Genomic DNA, 20334 nt, shown 5'->3' with positions numbered 1-20334 from the left:
CACCTAAAATAGACGGTCATTGATTGGTTGAAATTGCAGAAATTGAAGAAAAAAAACAACAAATATCTTACAAACTATAGAATTTTCTCAATAAAGCCAAGAGAAAAAGTTGTTTTATAAATATATTCTAACAGTATACGAAGTTTAAAAGTGTTTAGTTACATGGAAATTATTTTTAAAAACTGCCATTCAAACCGAAAAGATCCCATTGATTGTGTTCTTGTGTTCACCACATGGTAATGGATGACAGGCAATTAACTATAAATCAAATAGCCAGTGCTATTAGCATATCCCACAAGAGAGTTGAGAATATTCTGCACAATGAAGTTAGCATGTTAAAAAATAAACCCCCTTTTGGTCACATTCCATGAGAGCATCTTGATCAACCTATGAACTTTTCAGCCAACCCTAGTATTATCAGGAGATGCAAGAAAGACAACTGTGTTCACTTAGAAAAAAAGAATAATGGATTCCTAACAACCTTAATGAAAAAGTTTTGTAATCTGATAGTTGTAAATAAGTGTAGTTAGCTTTGACATATATTTGTCCTTGTAAAATTAATAGCTCGTTTGAACATGCTAATTATTGGAAATAAATGCTAAATAATGATAATTACATATGCTTAGTAGCTACAAGTTAAGAGACTAGCCATTGAAAGATTACCATAAAATTTACGGATCTTGTATTGTATTCACCTCAATTGATTGGTTGAAATTGCTGAAATGCAAGAAATTAAACAACAAATAGCTTACAAACTACAGAATTTTCTCAAGAAAGCCAAGAGAAAAAGATGTTTTATGTAACGCATTCTATCAGTATACAAAGTTTAAAAGTGTTTAGTTACAAAGAAATTAGTCTTCGACTGTAAGTAAACTACTATACTCCAGTTTCATCATTTTCCTAGATATTTACTGGTTCAGGACTGACCATGTGGTTAAGAAACTCACTTACGTGCAAAAATCCAAGTCGTAGTGTTAAATCAGGTTACCCACAGCAGGATTTGAACTCTAAACATATACCACAAGCCATCCTGTCTAATATTTTCATAGTTCCACCAATCCACTGCCATAGTTGGGTCCTTTTTTTATTGGCCCTAAAAGATGAAAGGTAAAGTAGAATGCTGAACACTGGATGGGTTTCACCATTTTAAAAGGTTATTAGGCAAATTACTAATCACCTGTAAAGAAAACATCAAAAGTAGATTTATTATTTGCTGTAGTTGTATCAATAGTAATGTCTGAGATAAGCACAAGCCCAACAATTTGGGGGAAAGGGTACTTGATTGGTACTTATTGTAGTAACCCTAGAAAATTAAAGACAAAAAGTTAACTTCTAGTTATTTGAATCCAGAATGTAATATTACAAAAAAATTTTTCCACATCTCTCCCAAGCATGTCAACCCCCTATCTTCATAATTTTATCAATATTGGTTTCAAACTTTGGCACAAAGCCTGCAGTTTCAGAGGAGGGGGCAAGTCAATTACATCGACCCCAGTGATCAACTAGTACTTATTTTATCAACCCCAAAAGGATGAAAGGCAAAGTCAACCTTGGTGGAATTTGAACTAAGAACACAAAGATGGACAAAATGCCACTAAACGTTTTGCCTGGCATGCTAACGATTCTGCCAGCTTACTGCCTTATATGATTGTATTAATATTAATTGTAAATTACTACTTAGGGTGCCAAGAGCACCATCCGAGCATGATCGTTGCCAGAGCAGCCAACTGGCTTCCGTACCTGTGGCATGTAAAAGGGCACCATTCGAGCGTGATCGTTACCAACGTCGCTTCACTGGCACGTGTAAAAAGATTCGAGCGAGGTCATTGCCAGTACCGCCTGACTGGCCCCTGTGCCAGTGGCATGTAAAAAGCACCCACTACACTCTCAGAGTGGTTGGCGTTAGGAAGGGCATCCAGCTGTAGAAACTCTGCCAGATCAAGACTGGAGCCTTGTGCAGCCATCTGGTTCGCCAGCCCTCAGTCAAAATCGTCCAACCCATGCTAGCATGGAAAGCGGACATTAAACGATGATGATGATGATGATGATTATATATTCTCCTGCTTTCATCTTGTAATATGTTAAGCATTAATATTCTCACGGGAAATTTATGCCATTGAAATCAATTTCATGTTATTTCAAAAGCTATAATGTATATTCACTTTGAAGATATACTCATCTGAGAAAGGCGGTGAGCTGGCAGAAATGTTAGCATGGTGGGCGAAATGCCTAGCGGTATTTTGTCTGTCGTTACGTTCTGAGGTCAACTTTGCCTTTCATCCTTTCAGGGTCGATTAAATAAGTACCAGTTATGCACTAGGGTTGATATAATCGACTTAATCCGTTTGTTTGTCCTTGTTTGTCCCCTCTGTGTTTAGCCCCTTGTGGGTAGTAAAGAAATAGGCATTTCGTCTGCCATTACGTTCTCAGCTCAAATTCCACTGAGGTCGACTTTGCCTTTCATCCTTTCTGGGTCAATTGAATAAGTACCAGTTACGCACTAGGGTTGATATAATCGACTTGATCCATTTGTCTGTTCTTGTTTGTCCCCTCTGTGTTTAGCCCTTGTAGATAGTAAAGAAATAGATATATTCATCTGAGAATATATTATGAAGCTTTTGTTAAAATATGAATAATACAAAACAAAGAAGCAATGGGTTAAATTAAAATGAAGAGGAAATATATTTGTAGCAGCATAAAAGAAAAAACTGGGGTTTTTTTTTTATCTTTAAAGTATTATTCAATCACATTTCTCAAAACTGCTTTTAAAATGCATGACTAATGCTCAATGAAATACAAGTACAATAATATATATTACACAATATCATAGAGGAGAGTATTGTAGTTTGCTTGAAGCATTGTGTATTTATGAGACCTTGTTGTTATGAAAATGAAAGTACTGGGAGGAAACAAAAAGAAAAAAATTAACAGTGTGTATGCAGGATGGGTCTGTGGGGAAGAAATTATGTGATGGGGGGGGGGATCAAGAGGGTAGATATGTATAATGATAAGAGGGAGAAAGGGAAGGAGATGGAAGAAAATGAATAGAAGGCAAAAGAGAAGGAAAGGAAGTAGTTTATATAGTGTTCTCATTATTATTTTTATTGTTATTATTACTAGTTGTGGTATTTCCATTATTATTATTATTATTATATTTTGTGCTATTGTTATTCATGTTTGTGTTACCTAAATTATTTTTTCTACTTAAATAGAAATTGTCAAGTTTTCTATTGTTAATTGAGGATATGATGGTGGCTAGGTTATGAGTTAGGCTATATCCTATTCTTATTGTTTTTTTATTAATTATCTCCCAATATTTGTTTTTTCCTTTTACAAAATGTTTACTTATTATATTGAAAATATTTTTTACTATATTATTTTTTATTTGCATAGCATAAGGTATTATTAACCAATCCTGCCTTATGTAATGCTTTGTTGTATTTTTCCCTATGTCTATTAAATATCTCTTTGTTTGAAGATAGGTTAGAAATTCTTTTACTTATGTTTAGTAGTAGTGCTTTTTTTATTTACGGAGGGTGATTACTGGAATTATTTATATATCTTAAATTAGAATTTTGTTTCACATAAGGTTCATGGAGTCCGGTATTATGGTTGCAATTAACATCTAGATAATTTATAGAATAATTTTCATTTTCAATGGTTATAGATAGGCCAAAATTATTAAAGAATTTGTGTAAGCATTTTTTAAGTATTTCTAGATATCTATTCGAAAGGTTCTTACCTAGGAATAATGCATCGACTCTATAAAGACCACCAGTTAATTCAGGGAATTCCTTACCTATATTGTCTAATAAATAAAGACCTACCAAGTCAATTGTTTCTGCTGAATCTGGCGATCCTATTATAATATCAAAATGTGACCTCGTGTGTACCGTTGACGATTTTTTTCCCTCTGTCTTCCCTTCTCTGGATCTTTCCTTCTCCTATGTTTCCGATGAAGAGCTCCGCTCGAAACGTTAAGCCCTCCTTCTTTCTTTCTTTCCTGAGCGTCCAATAATACTATATTTGTTCCACGTCCTCGCGTTGTTGTGTTTTTTTGTGCTTTCTTGTTTGTATTAACTTTATAATATCAAATCAGTCTGGTGTGTCCTTTCTAGTGCATAGTTTATTGTCAAATTCTATAAGTTTTTCTTAATTTCCCTCATACTAAGATTGGTGTGTTTTCTTGCAAAAATTAAAGCTTTATTAAGTACTACTGGGTTAATCGATGCATAATAATTTTGAATATCAATTTGGATTAGTTTATGGTTTCTACCATTATCAACCTTAATACTGGAAAACCATTCTAATGCCCCTTGTGTGTTTTTCCATAAATTAAGTTTAATTTTACTTCTAATTATAGGTATATATTTGTCTAAAATTATTTTACTTAATTTACCTAAGTCCGATTTATTTGGACAGATTAGTCTGACCTGTGTTTTGTTAGGGAAGTTCTCCTTATGGTCCTTAATCGTTATACATAGTCTTATTGGAGTGAATGGTTCAGTTTTATCTTCTAAATTAAAATCATACATAATATTTCTAGCTTCAAGATTTATCTTTCTTAGTGTTGCATAAGGTACAACCTTATATTTTTTTGTTATTTCCCAATATAATAGTTCATGGTATGTGTAAGTGTCTATGTTATATATGTTTCCAATTTTATCATAGGTCTTCAACCGTTTGTTTGCATAATGAGATCTAGTTGTGTTTCCTCAGGTGATATTCTAGCATTGTCTCCGTTAATTTAAAATCTATGACTTCAAGGAGATCCCCTCCATCCATCTTAGCTTCAATTTAGTAGCAGCCAGTAGACACATGTTGCTTGCCGCCATACGCATTCTGGCAGCAAGCAACATGCATCTACCAGCTGCTACTAAATTGAAACTAAGATGGATGGAGGGGATCTCCTTGGAGTCGAAGATTTCAAGCAAATGGAGACAACACTAGAATATCACCTGAGGAAACACAACTAGATTTCATTATGCAAACAAACAGATGCATAATCAAATACCTGCTTGGAAACATTTATAGCGATTAAAAAATAGCTGTCCAACTGTACTCGTTGTTGACCCCAATTTCTTCAATGTTGTATTCACACACGATGAGTGCCCAAACATAAACTTGAAAATATATAATAATGCTACTGGATAGTATTGGGTGATTCTGAGGGTGGACAAGCTTTATACCGTACTCTGCTTCGTTCCTAAAGAAATATACCATAACTATGTTTGTGTTGTGTGTGTGTATATCATCATCATCATCATCATCATTTAACGTCCGCCTTCCATGCTAGCATGGGTTGGACGATTTGACTGATGTCTGGCGAACCAGACTCCCAATCTGATCTGGCAGAGTTTCTACAGCTGGATGCCCTTCCTAACGCCAACCACTCCGAGAGTGTAGTGGGTGCTTTTACGTGCCACCAGCATGAGGGCCAGTTTGGTGGTACTGGCAACAGCCACGCCCAAATGGTGCTTTTTACGTGCCACCTGCATAGGAGCCAGTCCAGCGGCACTGGCGACGACACATACATACATACAGGGTGCAGTGAATAAACTGTCGTCAAAATTACGCAAAAATAAAAATAACACTGACATCTCATTTTAACAGATATATTTACCAAAATTACATAAAATATCTTGAAATACTAAAGAGTAAATTTGTTCAATAAAATCGCCATTGGCTTCAACCATGGCCTCCAGATGACTTTGGAGTCTCCTGCAAACTCTTCTCGACAGTTTCCTTGTTTAAGTTGGTGAATGCTGCCATAATCCTTGCCTTCAGTTCACCTTTGGTGTTACAAGGAGTTTTATTGGTCTCTCACTCAACTGCACCCCACACATAATAATCAAAGGGGGTTGCAGTCTGGGGAGTTAGGTGGCCAGATCTTAGGGGTGATGTGGTCACAGAAATTGTCTGACAGCCATGACTGGGTTCTCCTGCTTGTGTGACTTGGTACAGAGTCCTGTTGCCAGACATAGGGTCTTCCAGCAGCTACCCTTTGACCCAGGGCAGCACTACCTTCTCCAGGCACTTGATGTAGGCCTTCATGTTGAGTCTGAGTCCGTGTCGGAAGATGAATGGAGCCATAATGTCACCATCATTAGTGATCACTCCAAACACCCTGATGTTGACTGGATGATTGATTTTTATCATTCTCGGTGCGTGTCCTCTGATTGCCCCGGAGCGAATGCCAAGCAGTACAGCATGTCATTTCCTTCTGGCTGAGTGATGCTGTTTTTCTCACAGATGGTGACCAACTGACCTTACTATACTGTATTAACCTCCGGTCAATACATTATTGCTCTAACTTTTAATATATATATATACGCCCCGAACGTGGCCGATGCCAGTACCACCATGACTGGCTTCTGTGCCGGTGGCTCGTAAAAAGCACCAACCGATCGTGGCCGCTGCCAGCCTCCCCTGGCACATAAAAATCACCCACTTCACTCACGGAGTGGTTGGCGTTAGGAAGGGCATCCAGCTGTAGAAACACTGCCAGATCAGACTGTAGCCTGGTGCAGCCTCCTGGATTCCCAGACCCCGGTCGAACCGTCCAACCTGTGCTAGCATGGAAAACGGACGTTAAACGATGATGATGACATTGTCAGTGAATCATATATCTAAAAATGAAGCACTCTAAAAGTTAGAGCAGTAATGCATTTACAGGAGGCTAATAATATGGTCATCGAGTGACCAATGGTTTCACATCCATAAAGCGTGTAACCTTATGGACAACTCATCAGACACCAATGGCTGCGGGCATATTTGAAAATTAAATCTTTGGCTAGTTAACTTAGCATTCCTTAACAAGAATGTAACCTTCATATAATTAAGGTGTCTTTGGCCTGATTCATAGCTAGCTGAGTATCTCTCATTAGGTAATTATTGCATCAGAGGACCTGCTAGCTAGGAAGCATATGTAACCTGAATTTTACCTGCTCCACTTCCTCAATTTGGATGGTATATAAAAAGCAAGGCGGTGAGCTGGCAGAAACGTTAGCATGCTGGGTGAAATGCTTAGCGGTATTTCGTCTGCCGTTATGTTGTGAGTTCAAATTCCGCCGAGGTCGACTTTGCCTTTCATCCTTTCGGGGTCGATAAATTAAGTACCAGTTACGCACTGAGGTCGATGTAATCGACTTAATACCTATGTTTGTCCTTGTTTGTCCCCTCTGTGTTTAGCCCCTTGTGGGTAATAAAGAAATAGGTATATAAAAAGCACCATTTGCGGGTGGCTGATGCCAGTGCCACTTGACTGGTTCCTATGCTGGCCGCACATAAAAAGCACCCACCACACTCCCTGGGTGGTTGGCATTATGAAGGGCATCCAGCTGTAGAAACCTTGCCAAATCAGATTGAAGCTTGGTGCAGCCTCTCGGCTTGCCAATTCTCAGTCAAACTGTCCAACCTATGCCAGCATGGAAAGCCGGCATTAAATAACAGTGATGAGATATGTGTGTGTGTGTATTTAGAATGTTGTTTGTTATGGCTGGACAGAGAGTGACCATTGGTTTCACACCTATAAAGCACTTAGCTGTATCGGTGACTTGTCAGGTTTAAATGGCCACTTGGGTCTGAAGAAGCAAAGGGAAACCAGAAATGCATTTCAAAAATTCAATAAGTAGTTCAAGAAAGAAGGAGAATGATGCAATGGGTGGCCAAAATAGAGGAGTGAAATTCAAGAAGGTACTACTTCGTTTGTATGGCCAATGGTCCATCTTTTCTTACTTGTGATACATGCTATCATATCTGTCTCTTCCAAGCTGGGCTAGTTTGTCATTAGTGACAGTACATATTTAACCCCCCCCCCCTACTCACTATTCACAGTTACAATCAGTTGAACTATCTTGCTCTGATTGTAATAAGATCTGCAGAAGTAAATCTCGTTTGACTAGGTACATGAAATGTGACCGTATCAATTTTCAACTGTCTTCACTACTAATACAATCATCTTCATGTCATCTGTATGGAAAAATTTGTAAAACTCTCGTTGGATTAAAACGTCATTTCCAGTCACATAACATATAGACTATCTCTGTCTTGTAGTAATTTTCTAAACTGTAAATATTTAACTCTTTATCACTTATATGGTTGTGTGCTGTTAGCTTTAACTAGCTTAGTACCCATGTATATGTACTCTGTCAGTGTTGGTGTTAAGAACAGTCATACTCAGTTAACAAGTTGACAGCCAAGTCAACAGCCATCATATATATATATATATATATATATATATATATATATATATATATATATATATATATATATATATATATATATATATATATATATATATAAATAATAACAAAGGGTGAAACTAATTAATTAAGAAGTAATCAGTAATTTCACCAAGTAGAATTTGGCATGAAAAGGACCATTTCATGGTAAATTTAAGTAATACTATATAATTAGGGTTCAGCAACGATTTGCTTCACCACATACCGAAGTTTAGAAATAGCAGTCAAAAAATCTTAGCTATTCCTTCTACTTTAAAGGGAGTTCCCAGAAAAACCAAAGCACTTGAAAACAAACCACGCAGGCAAAAGGAAAAAAATGACGAAAATCATTCTATATATATATATATATATATACCGGAGTAAACACATAAATGTGAAACAAGGTGGAAAAAAGAGTACTCAAATACCAGTGGTAGAGTAATATGTTTTACTTAAAGCAGCAGAAAATTCAACAAAACCTATTACTCTGAGTTTCGCGTTGGCGTTCATCGGACAGTTTTTGCTAGCAAAATTTTGTTGAATTTTCTGCTGCTTTAAATAAAGTATATATATATATATATATATATATTATATATATATATATATATATATATATGTAAACATAGATATACATATACATATGTTTGTGTGTATTAGTTTATTTCAGTATTGTCCTATATATTAGTCTTACTGCTCGTTAATTTATCTAACGTATTCTGTCTTCTTATAGCAATATTAATACTCCTGCTCCTTACTACGTGGGCCAACTTCCTTCACAAAGTCCAGTTGCAAATATAAGCAATATGTATCCACACTTTCGACCAGCGAATACTCCAGTTAACCCTTGCACAAAGACATCGGTGTTAACTGCAAATGGAAACCAATCAACCTTGGAAAATTTTCCCCTTCAGGAACCTCCTCATAATCCAGAGGTAACATTTCTTTTTATTCAGAGAAAATAATTATTTTTTGGTTGTACCTGTTGGTGAAACAACATCTATTCACAAAGTTTTAAGTAGCACTTACATTGGTGTGTGTGTGTGTTTATATATATATATATAATTATTATTTGAGGGAATAAAATCCAAACTTAAAAGGAAAAAAAATTCAATTTAGAAATACTAAATCAAATTTCACACAATATAATATATATATATAAAAAATTTACTTAATCTTTACGTTTTATTGTTATTTTAATTTTAACTTTTCTATTATATGTAATTTTCTAGATGGTGTAATTTAATTATTCATTTTGAATTGATAAAAGGTGGTTTTTTTCTGATTTTATATATATATATACATGCATGCAGGGAGGGAGATAGATAGATAGATATATAATTTTTTAAAAACGCTTGTTTTAAATGGACAAAAAATTTATGTCATTACATTTCATATTAGTTCCCATAACACGCTCTAGTAATTGAAACCTAATTTGAGTGGCTATTTTTTAAAAATTTTCTATATACTTTTTTTGTTTTTCAATACTGGAAGAATCTGAATGAGTTTTAAAATGTTAACTATTTGCATGAATTATCAAAGGAAAATTTTTGTAATGACTGACACTTGGCTTAGATGGATTAGAAAATAAGTGAAATAGACTTTGATTTATGCCTCTTTTTGTGTTTATTTACATTAGAGAAGATTTTTAATTGAATCAGTTTTGGTGTTACTGGTACATACATGAACAGCAATGTAAACCTGGGCCATATTTTAGGATGTAGAGCAAAGCTAAATACTTAAATACCTGACATTTTTTCTGACACTCTTCCTTTTTGATCAGCTCCCCATTCTCTTGTCATAGAATGTATTGCAAGTTTCCATACGAAAATGTAATACAAACTTGATTGTTTTTGGAATTACATCTTCCAACTTTTTTAATTTTTAAAAAAGTTTCAGCTCAGAGCTGCGGCCATGCTGATGCACCGCCATTTTTATAATGTATATATGTGCATATATTATAGATATGTCATATATATATATATCAAGTGATCACATGACCGACCAGGCTATCAGATGTTGCTACACATCGCTGGTCACAATGTGCTTCACATTGTTTTAGCCTTCAAATGACGCCACCCCGCTGGCTAAGCGAGCAGGCCAACAGAAGAAAGAATGAGAGAAAGTTGTGGCGAAAGAATACAGCAGGGATCGCTACCAACCCCTGTCGGAGCCTCATGGAGCTTTTTAGGTGTTTTCGGTCTATAAACACTCACAACGCCCAGTCTGGGAATTGAAACCGCGATCCTACAAGTGCGAGTCTTCTGCCCTAACCACTGAGCGACTGCGCCTCCACAGTCCTCTGCCCTAACCACTGGGCCATTAACTTTTTTTTTTGTAATTTAAAATGCTTATTTTCAATTCTAATACATCAGAGATTGTGATTTCATTTACTTCAATCTTAAACATTATATTGCATATCCTTTTTATCATATCAATATTTTATTGTTCTATAATATAATTTCTTTTTTTGTTTTTTAGTATTTCAGTGGATACAAAATGCCAGAATTACCTACTTCATTTCCTTCATTGAAAACCAAGAGGTAATACTTGTTGAACACATATGATGGTTGTCTTTATTCTTTTTTTCCCCCACCGTAGAGATAATTTTGCATGCTTTAGAAATGTATTTTGGCCATCATAACACAAACAGCACCATAGGATAAAGAATTGTCGCTTATTTTCCAGTGGTCAAGTAGTTTTTATCTTTTATCTTTTACTTGCTTCAGTCATTATACTGGGGCACCACCTTGAAGAATTTTAGTTGAACGAATCAACCCCAGTACTTACTATTTTTTGTAAAGCCTGGTACTTACTCTGTCGGTTTCTTTTGCCAAACTGCTAAGTCACAGGGGACATAAACATACCAGTACTGGTTGTCAAGTGGTTGGGGGGGGGGCAAACGCATACACAATGACACACTCGCATAAATATATATATATAAGGGGCCTGAAGGGTTGCATGGCTGCAGTCAAATGACTGAAACAATTAAAAAAATAGAAGAATATTTAGTCAACTAGTTTAAATGTATTCACCAAATCCCCTTTGAATATATCTTTTTTTTTAACATTTATGTCACTGCCTTGCAAGGAACATGTTATGACATAAAGCTCCCTGAATCTCAAGGTTTATCCCATAAGATGGGACAGACTTAGGTACAATAGAGAATTAAATAAATATATTTAAAAAATTTTCATATAAAAAGTTTTCAGGCACAGGAGAGTGGCTGTGTGGTAAGTAGCTTGTTTACCAACCGATGCTGGTGTGTTTACGTTCCCGTCACTTAGCGGTTTGGCAAAAGAGACCGATAGAATAAGTACTGGGCTTACAAAGAATAAGTCCCGGGGTCGATTTGATCGACTAAAGGCGGTGCTCCAGCATGGCCGCAGTCAAATGACTGAAACAAGTAAAAAAAAAAAAAAAAGGAGTGGCTGTGTGGTAAGTAGCTTGTTTACCAACAACATGGCTCTGGGTTCAGTCCCACTGCGTGGCACCTTGGGCAAGTGTCTTCCACTATAGCCTCGGGCCGACCAAAGCCTTGTGAGAGGATCTGGTAGACAGAAACTGAAAGAAGCCTGTCGTATATATGTATATATATATATATGCATGTGTGTGTATATGTTTGTGTGCCTGTGTTTGTCCCCCCAACATTGCTTGACAACCGATGCTGGAATGTTTATGTCCCCGTCACTTAGCGGTTCTGCAAAAAGAGACCGATAGAATAAGTACTGGGCCTACAAAGAATAAGTCCTGGGGTCGATTTGCTCGACTAAAGGCAGTGCTCCAGCATGGCCGCAGTTAAATGACTGAAACAAGTAAAGGAGTATATCATATAAATCATCTCCCATCGACAGAAATCAGGAGACCATAAAACTAGATTAGAATAGCAAGTAAGTAAAATGAAAACTATTAATTTGCCATCAGCATACATGCATATCATGTGTTTAACCTATATTCACTACTGTTTAAACACACTCTGCCGTTGTTGTGATGGTGGCAGTGGCTGTGGTAGCTGCTGCTGATGTTATGGTTGTGAGTTTTAAGCCTGCAGTGTGTATCTCGATATAATCTTCTTTATATATAAAACTGAAGTTGTGTGGTGTCTGTCTCCTCTGATTTAGATTCCTAACTACTCCCACATTTTGCAGTGCAGTTTAACCAAAAGCAGGTATCTTATAGTCATGATTCATATCGAGCCCTTCTGGGTATTAGTGCGTGCCTACGATGAGTCTACGATGATAAAAAAAATTTACCATAATTTTTTCGCATTTTTAATGCATTTTTTGCTCGGTTTATATAAGGGAAGTAACTCTCTAAAAATGCTTATATAGTTATTTCCCTTACAAACCTGAGCAACGCCGGGCGATACTGCTAGTATTAAAATAAACAACTCAAGATTTGATGTGATAATGTCCCAACTGCAGTCTGTATATTCTAAACAGCTCATACCAAGATACCTTCATACTGTATTATTATCATCACCTTCAATAAAACTTGACAAATATCAGCTTTTGTTCTACAAACTCAGCTTCTATACCAGCAGGGAAAACAGCCTTTTGTCACTTACCTTTTATCAAAATCATCCGAACGTGGCTGTTGCCTGCCTCGCCTGGCCTCCGTGCTGGTGGCACGTAAAAATCACCATCCGATCGTGGCCGTTTGCCAGCCTCGTCTGGCACCTGTGTCGGTGGCACGTAAAAAGCACCCACTACACTCATGGAGTGGTTGGTGTTAGGAAGAGCATCCAGCCGTAGAAACACTGCCAGATCAGACTGGGCCTGGTGCAGCCTCCTGGCTTCCCAGACCCCAGTTGAACCGTCCGACCCATGCTAGCATGGAAAGCAGACACTAAACGATGATGATGATGATGTACCAGTGAGATAAAAACTACATTCCCAAATTGCAGAAAAAAATGGAAAAGAAATCTAAGTATTTTCTGAAGATCAAAGTTAAATTAGCTTACTTTAATAACCACCACCACCAACTCATTAAACTATATATTGTCATGTGTAATTTATAACAAAATAACTGCAGAAGCATTCAAAAAATTTCCCCCAAAATGCAACTTAAAATGTAAACATGTGCAGATGTGGCTGTGTAGTAAGAAGCTTGCTTCCCAACCACATGGTTCCAGGTTCAGTCCCACTGTGTGGAGCCTTGGGCTGACCTGAGCTTTGTGAGAAGATTTGGTAGATGGAAACTAAAAGAAGCTTGCTTCCCAACCACATGGTTCCAGCTTCAGTCCCACTCTGTAGTACCTTGGGCATGCATCTTCTACTCTAGCCTTGGGCCAATCAAAGCCTTGTGAGTGGATTTGGTAGACGGAAACTGAAAAAAGCCCATTGTATATATATGTATGTACTTTTGTGTCTGTGTTTGTCCCCCACCATCGCTTGACAACTGATGTTGGTGTGTTTACATCCCCATAACTTAGCGGTTCAGCAAAAGTAACTGATAGAATCAGTACTAGGCTTACAAAGAATAAGTCCTAGGGGTCGATTTGTTCGACTAAATGCTGTGCTCCAACATGGCCACAGTCAAATGACTGAAACAAGTAAAAAGAAAAAAAAAGAATATATTTGTGCATATGTGTGTGTCTGTTTGTCCCCTCCACCACTGCTTGACAACTTGTGCTGGTGTGTTTACATCCCTGTAAACACAGCAGTTCAGCAAAAGAGACTGATAGAATAAGTACTGGGTGCTGATGCATTCGACTAAAAGCATGGCTGCAATCAAGTGACTGAAACATGTAAAAGATAAAACAAAAAAAAAGATATGTATGTATGTATAAACGTAAGTATGTGACAGTATGGTAACTGAAGGGGTTTCACTGATTTCTTGTATGAGATACAGACAAGGGAATTTATTGCCTAACCCATTTTATAGTATTTTCTAAGTTGGGAATAAGAAGTATGAGAATTTGTGATGCCTATTCCCTAAGCAATGCTGTTCCATTGAAATAAATATTTTCCAGCAAAAACTGCTTAAAAAAAGTCATTTGCTTTTAAAAGATAAGAAATACTTCTGCATACAGTTAATCAAGATAAGTCTTGTTTTTTTCCAGATCATCATTTGATTTGTTCAAGATAATCTGATAATGTTTATAAGCCCTGTATATAAATTAGCTCCAGTAAAAATATAAACTGCTATACTCTTACTCTTTTACTTGTTTCAGTGATTTGACTGTGGCCATGCTGGAGCACCGCCTTCAGTCGAGCAAATCGACCCCGGGACTTATTCTTTGTAAGCCCAGTACTTGTTCTATCGGTCTCTTTTGCCGAGCTGCTAAGTTACAGGGACGTAAACACACCAGCATCAGTTGCCAAGCGATGTTGGGAGGAAAATCACGGACACACAAACATATACATACATACATACAGATATATACGACGGGCTTCTTTCAGTTTCTGTCTACCAAATACACTCACAAGGCTTTGGTCGGCCCAAGGCTATAGTAGAAGACACTTGCCCAAGGTGCCACGCAGTGGGACTGAACCCAGAACCATATGGTTTGTAAGCAAGCCACTTACCACACACCCACTCCTACGTGCTATATTAGGGATGTTATAAATAATACGTTTTCAATAATGTTAAACTTAATTCTGTTGCTATTTTCCTGAATGTTTTTATAAACATTACGTTTTGCAAAATCGTTAATATTAATAATGATGAAACGATGTTTCTATTTCAGTATAACAGAGTTAAACGAACTGATGAATGATGAGGGCAAACTGTTTGAAATGCTTCAGAATCTACCTGAAGTGATCAAAATTGAGAAAGAACGCCAACAAATGTCTGATGAATGTATTAGCCTTGCAGGTTAGTTAAAATCAACAGCTGTCAATCACGACAGCAATTTTTCATTTCCATTGTTTGGGAATTTTATTTGTTACGCGTGTAGATAGAATTAAAGTTAAGAATATTAATATATGTGATTTAACTTAGAGTTTCAGTTACTAAATTAATTGGGACTTCATTTATGAAAGGAAGACTTCAAAGTGTTGTGTCCCTCAAATTATTATCACGTTTAGTCTTATTACATGGTTAGTAGAAATTTTTGGATGTATTGGGTACATCGTCTCAATTTTGTCAGCATTCTAATCATATGAGCCATTCAAGGGAAAGTTCTAATGCCTATGCAATTTAACTTTACCAATGTTTGCATCAGAGAATATATTATTGAATTCTATTATATTTTAAATTTTTATCATTTTTTTTTTAAATATACGTTTTATAGAAAAAAATTTGAAGAAAAAACCAGTGACAGAACAACTTAAAAAGTCCTTGCTAAAGAAGGTAAGAAAATAATCAACATTTTGTAGTTACTAAAATAAATATTAGTTCACCAGAATTATTGACAATGCTAAAACATGGCTGTTGTTTCTAATGCTTTTTCTTGATTTCAAATGTTTAATCCTACTAGGTGTATATGTATACACTATGATGTATAAATATAATACCAGTTTATTAAACTATCAATAAATTAATAAATTACTTGTACATTTTGTTTCATTACTGTATTGTACTACAGAATATGTAGAGTTTAGCCTGCACTGTATCTAATAAATAGATGTAAGCAACTTACAGACAATATCTTAATATTAAAGAAAGTATCGTTTGTAAAGTTAAGGTGTTTACATCTTGTTGAACATCATCATCATCGTTTAACATCTGCTTTCCATGCTAGCATGGGTTGGACGATTTTGACTGAGGGCTGGCAAACCAGATGGCTGCACCAGGCTCCAATCTAGATTTGGTGGGGTTTCTACAGCTGGATGCCCTTCCTAACGCCAACCACTCTGAGAGTGTAGTGGGTGCTTTTTATGTGCCACCGGCACGGAGGCCAGTCAGGCAGTACTGGCAACGACCTCGCTCGAATCCTTTTATACGTGCCACTGGCACAGGTGCCAGTAAGACGCAGCACAGAAATTGGGCTAAGAAAGGCAGTGAATTTATACTGATGTATATGTCTTCTGTGTTTTTCAAAGAAAGGAGTAATTTTGTGAAGGTAATATATGTAGCTGTTTGTAGATAGTGGGACATGTATAATTAACGGGGGACTCAGTATGTGATACAAATTATAATTGAATTTGATTTTAGTTTTGTATGCATGGAGTACAGTCAGTTCTAATATGATGTTTCAAGTTACATCTTAGTCACATATCAAAGAAATATGGGAAAATAATATAAACTAATTATCCACTATTTCCTTCCAGCTGGATGAGTTGGAGATGTTACAGAACGAATTTGAAGAAGAAAGTGAGCACCATATGTGTCTGTCTGACCAGTTTCACCCCACCAGTATTCAAAGTAACATAAAGGTAGCCGTAATGGAAGCAGATGAAAAGTCAGAAAAGATTGCTGAAGATTTTCTTAATGGTAAGATGGGTTTTCACTAGACAGGCTGGATCTTTTCGGTTTGAATGGCAGTTTTTTCTAGCGGTGTCATATGAAATTGTCACCCATAATTATGACCCTAGTATCAATCTATTGCATTTCAATCTGTTTTAGGGTTAGGGTTAGGGGTGGGGGGAAGGGTATCTTTTTTTTCTTCACAAATATAAATAAACCAAATCTGTTTCTTAAACGGGGGGCATATTCATACGGCACAGAATGTTTTTTTACCTCAACAGACGTCAGTGATTGGTTGAAATTGCAGAAATTGAAGAAAAAAAACAACAAATATCTTACAAACTATAGAATTTTCTCAATAAAGCCAAGAGAAAAAGATGTTTTATAAACACATTCTATCAGTATACGAAGTTTAAAATTTTTTAGTTACCTAGAAATTATGTTAAAAACTGCCATTCAAACCGAAAATATCCGACAGGCTTTGTGTGGCATTCAAGCAACAGTATTATTCTTCGAAGGGTAAAATGGTAGTTGTATATTGAATGCAAAATCATTGATTATTCAATTGATCTTTTCCAAAGGTTAGGAAATAATGTCTGTTGAAATAGACACTTTCTCTCATAGACTTTATCATGTGCCAAGGGTGTTGTACTCTTGGACAAGATACATAACTCTGCTTGCATATTCAAAACAGAATTCATTGAGACAGATTTTCTATGGTCAGATGACCTTTCTGTTTCCAACTAAGGTAATGGCTGGACATGTTTTCACAGAAGGTTAGAAATAAATAACACCATTTATGTAACGTTTTTAAAACTCCATAGTTGGTGAGTGAAGGAAGTTGTCCTTGGACTAAAGACTTGGTTTGAAAACTTGTTGATGTTTGTTCCTTCTCAAGCCATGCCTGGCTCATAAGGGTTTCTTGGTGTATAGGTTCCCCACCTGGACGGGACGCCGGTCCGTTGCAGGTGAGCTGCAAGATGCAGGAGGAAAGAGTGAGAGAAAGTTGTGGTGAAAGAGTCAGCAGAAGTTTCGCCGTTACCTTCTGCCGGAGCTGCGTGGAGCTTAGGTGTTTTTGCTCATAAACACACACACCGCCCAGTCTGAGATTCGAACCCATGATCCCTCAACCAAGAGTCCGCTGTTCTAACCACTAGGCCTCCACTTGAAAACTTGCAACAGAGTGTACTCCATACTCCATTAAAGGCACTCAGAAGCCAAGTGGTGGCAATGATTTAAGTCTGTCACTCAAGAACAGGAATGGTTTCTTTGACAGGCTTCCACACAGATTCTGATGACCAAATTTCACTTGACCTGAAGAAGGTACTGCAGTGAAATTCAATCTGAAATTATGTTATTATGAAGCAATTATTTTTTTACTACAGGGTCCTATCTTCATCCTTCCATATTCCTACAAAAACAGGGACAGTCATGGTTTGAATGACTATCAGTCCCCCTAAACCCCAAACCTGCCCATTCAACCAACGTTTACAAAACGATTGAGATCTATAAAAATCGATTTAAATACTTTCTACTTAAAGAAAAATAATTTACTTGAAATTTAGCTACTTTTAAATATAAATTTATAAACTTAAGTAGGAAATTGTTTTCTCAGAAGTAATTACAATTGTTTATAATATTCATTACAGGAAAAATTGATATTGAAGAATTCAAACAATGCTTTACAGAAGAAAGAACTGTGAGTAAAATCTTGTGTTTTTTGAAATCTTTTTTCCAGTCTTTTTTTCCACTTTTTAATTTTATTTAATACCAACTCTTAATACCAGTCATTCTTCTTTTTCATAGTATTTGTCTATGTTGTTTATAATAATAATAATAATGAAATTATTGTATACAGTGCTCAGGTGCACCACAACTTGTCAAAAAGTGCGTATAAAATATATGCAGTAATGTACAAATGTCTGGAAAGTGAACAGTGTATGAGTCAGATACATGCTTGTGTGTGTATGGAGGGGAGAAAATCAGGTGTAATGTTGGCGAATCTCAGGAAGCATGGAAGTTTTGAAGGATGCAGTCCTCCGACAACTAACAACTGATGCTGGCAGTCTGTTCCATGCTTCAGCAACTTTTAGCGTGAGAAAATGTTTCCGGAAGTCATGGGAGCTGTGCTGTTTTCTGACTTTGTAAACATGTCCACGGGTGTTAGACGGGTGGAGTTTGAAAAGGTGCTCAGAGTTATTGTTTGTAATGCTAAAGGGTTAAAGCAATCCAAATTAAAACCTTCCATCAAAATTTTATATTAATGCTCCAAACATCAGCTTTAATAAGGACAAAAGTTCTTTATTATTTTCAAAATTAATTGTAACAAAAGCAGTGTATTTCTACAACAATATACAAATGAAAGGATTAATAGAATGAAATTATGTGTGGCTATTATTGCAGTCGTTAAAAATTAAAGTACTTCTTCCTTGTATTTCACTTCTTCATCATCATCATTGAGTTAATCCGTCTTCTCCTCCTACTCATTTCTCATCATTTCTTTATTTACGAGATTATCTTGACATGCATTGTTAATGTAACATTTCTTTGTATGAGACAGTGCCTGATAATCTTTTTGATAACACTAACGTACAGAAGGATGCTTATGTGTGCTTAATTAGAATTAATAATACTTTAGGCTAAGTGACTATCACAAAGCCAACAATAAAAACTATATCTGTACATGTGTGTATGTAGAGAGAGAGAGAGAGACAGAGAGACAGACAGATAGAGATAATGATGCTAATAAACAAATGAAACCGCTTAGGTTAGATATACAAAATATACACACACATATATACATGTAAATACAGAGAAAACAAGACTGAAAATATTCAGAAATTGCATATTAATGTTTAAATATACAGATATTTACATATTAACAGAGCAAACTTACACTGAATACAAAGACACAGAAAATTAAGGGGAGAGGGTATGGTATTATGAGCCTATTATGTGTTTCTAGGGGCTTGAAATTACTTCATAATGTTGGCAGATATAGTTTGCAAAAAGTCAAGGATATGCAACCAGTAGCGGAAGCATATAAACATTAGGTAGATTTGGCCCCTGTTTTCAGAGTGGAGAGATGGGTACCTAACAAATATATATGTATGTGTGTATCGATAATAATAATGACGATGATGATGATCATCATCATCATCATTTAATGTCCACTTTCCATGCTAGCATGGGTTGGACGATTTGACTGAGGGCTGGAGAACCAGACTCCAATCTGATCTGGCAGAGTTTCTACAGCTGGATGCCCTTCCTAATGCCAACCACTCCGAGGGTGTAGTGGGTGCTTTTACATGTCACTGGTACGAGGGCCAGTATCGTGGTACTGGCAACAGCCATGGTGGTTTTTACATGCCACCTGCACAGGAGCCAGTCCAGCGGCACTGGTGACGACCTCGCTCAAATATTTCACATGCCACCAGCACAAGTGCTGGTAAGGCGACGTGGTAACGATCATGCTCGAATGGTGTGCTTAACGTGCCATCGGCACGGAGGCCAGCTTGTTGCTCTGGCAACAATCTCACTCATATGGTACTGTTAGCGCTCCACTAGCAACAGATGCCAGTCACCGAGTTTGATTTCGACTTCGATTTCACTTGCCTCAACTGGTCTTTGCAAGCTGAGTTTAGTGTCCAATGAAGAAAAGGCGCGCATAAGTGGACTGGTTACACCCCTAGCATGATAATAAGGATTATTACAAAGTAGCATAGCATTACCTTTAATTCTTTTTATATATACAGCTTTACAT

The 20334-nt window shown here is 36.6% G+C and overlaps 1 protein-coding gene across 1 annotated transcript in view; it reads left to right on the top strand.

Moving 5' to 3' along the window:
* The window catches only part of LOC115219976 (vacuolar protein sorting-associated protein 37A), a 50735-nt gene that overhangs the window by 27634 nt on the left and 2767 nt on the right, over positions 1-20334 (top strand). Inside the window, exons 5-10 of the mRNA XM_029790278.2 lie at positions 8953-9154; positions 10701-10762; positions 14911-15038; positions 15457-15515; positions 16436-16598; positions 18221-18270. Coding sequence (XP_029646138.1) covers positions 8953-9154; positions 10701-10762; positions 14911-15038; positions 15457-15515; positions 16436-16598; positions 18221-18270 — 664 coding nt within the window. The remainder of the gene's footprint in view (positions 1-8952; positions 9155-10700; positions 10763-14910; positions 15039-15456; positions 15516-16435; positions 16599-18220; positions 18271-20334) is intronic.

The sequence above is a fragment of the Octopus sinensis genome, linkage group LG15 (genome assembly GCF_006345805.1).
Source record: "Octopus sinensis linkage group LG15, ASM634580v1, whole genome shotgun sequence".
In the NCBI taxonomy this organism is placed as follows: Eukaryota; Metazoa; Mollusca; class Cephalopoda; order Octopoda; family Octopodidae; genus Octopus; species Octopus sinensis.
Note: the sequence above shows the minus strand (reverse complement) of the source record. Positions and strands in the feature narration are given on the sequence as shown.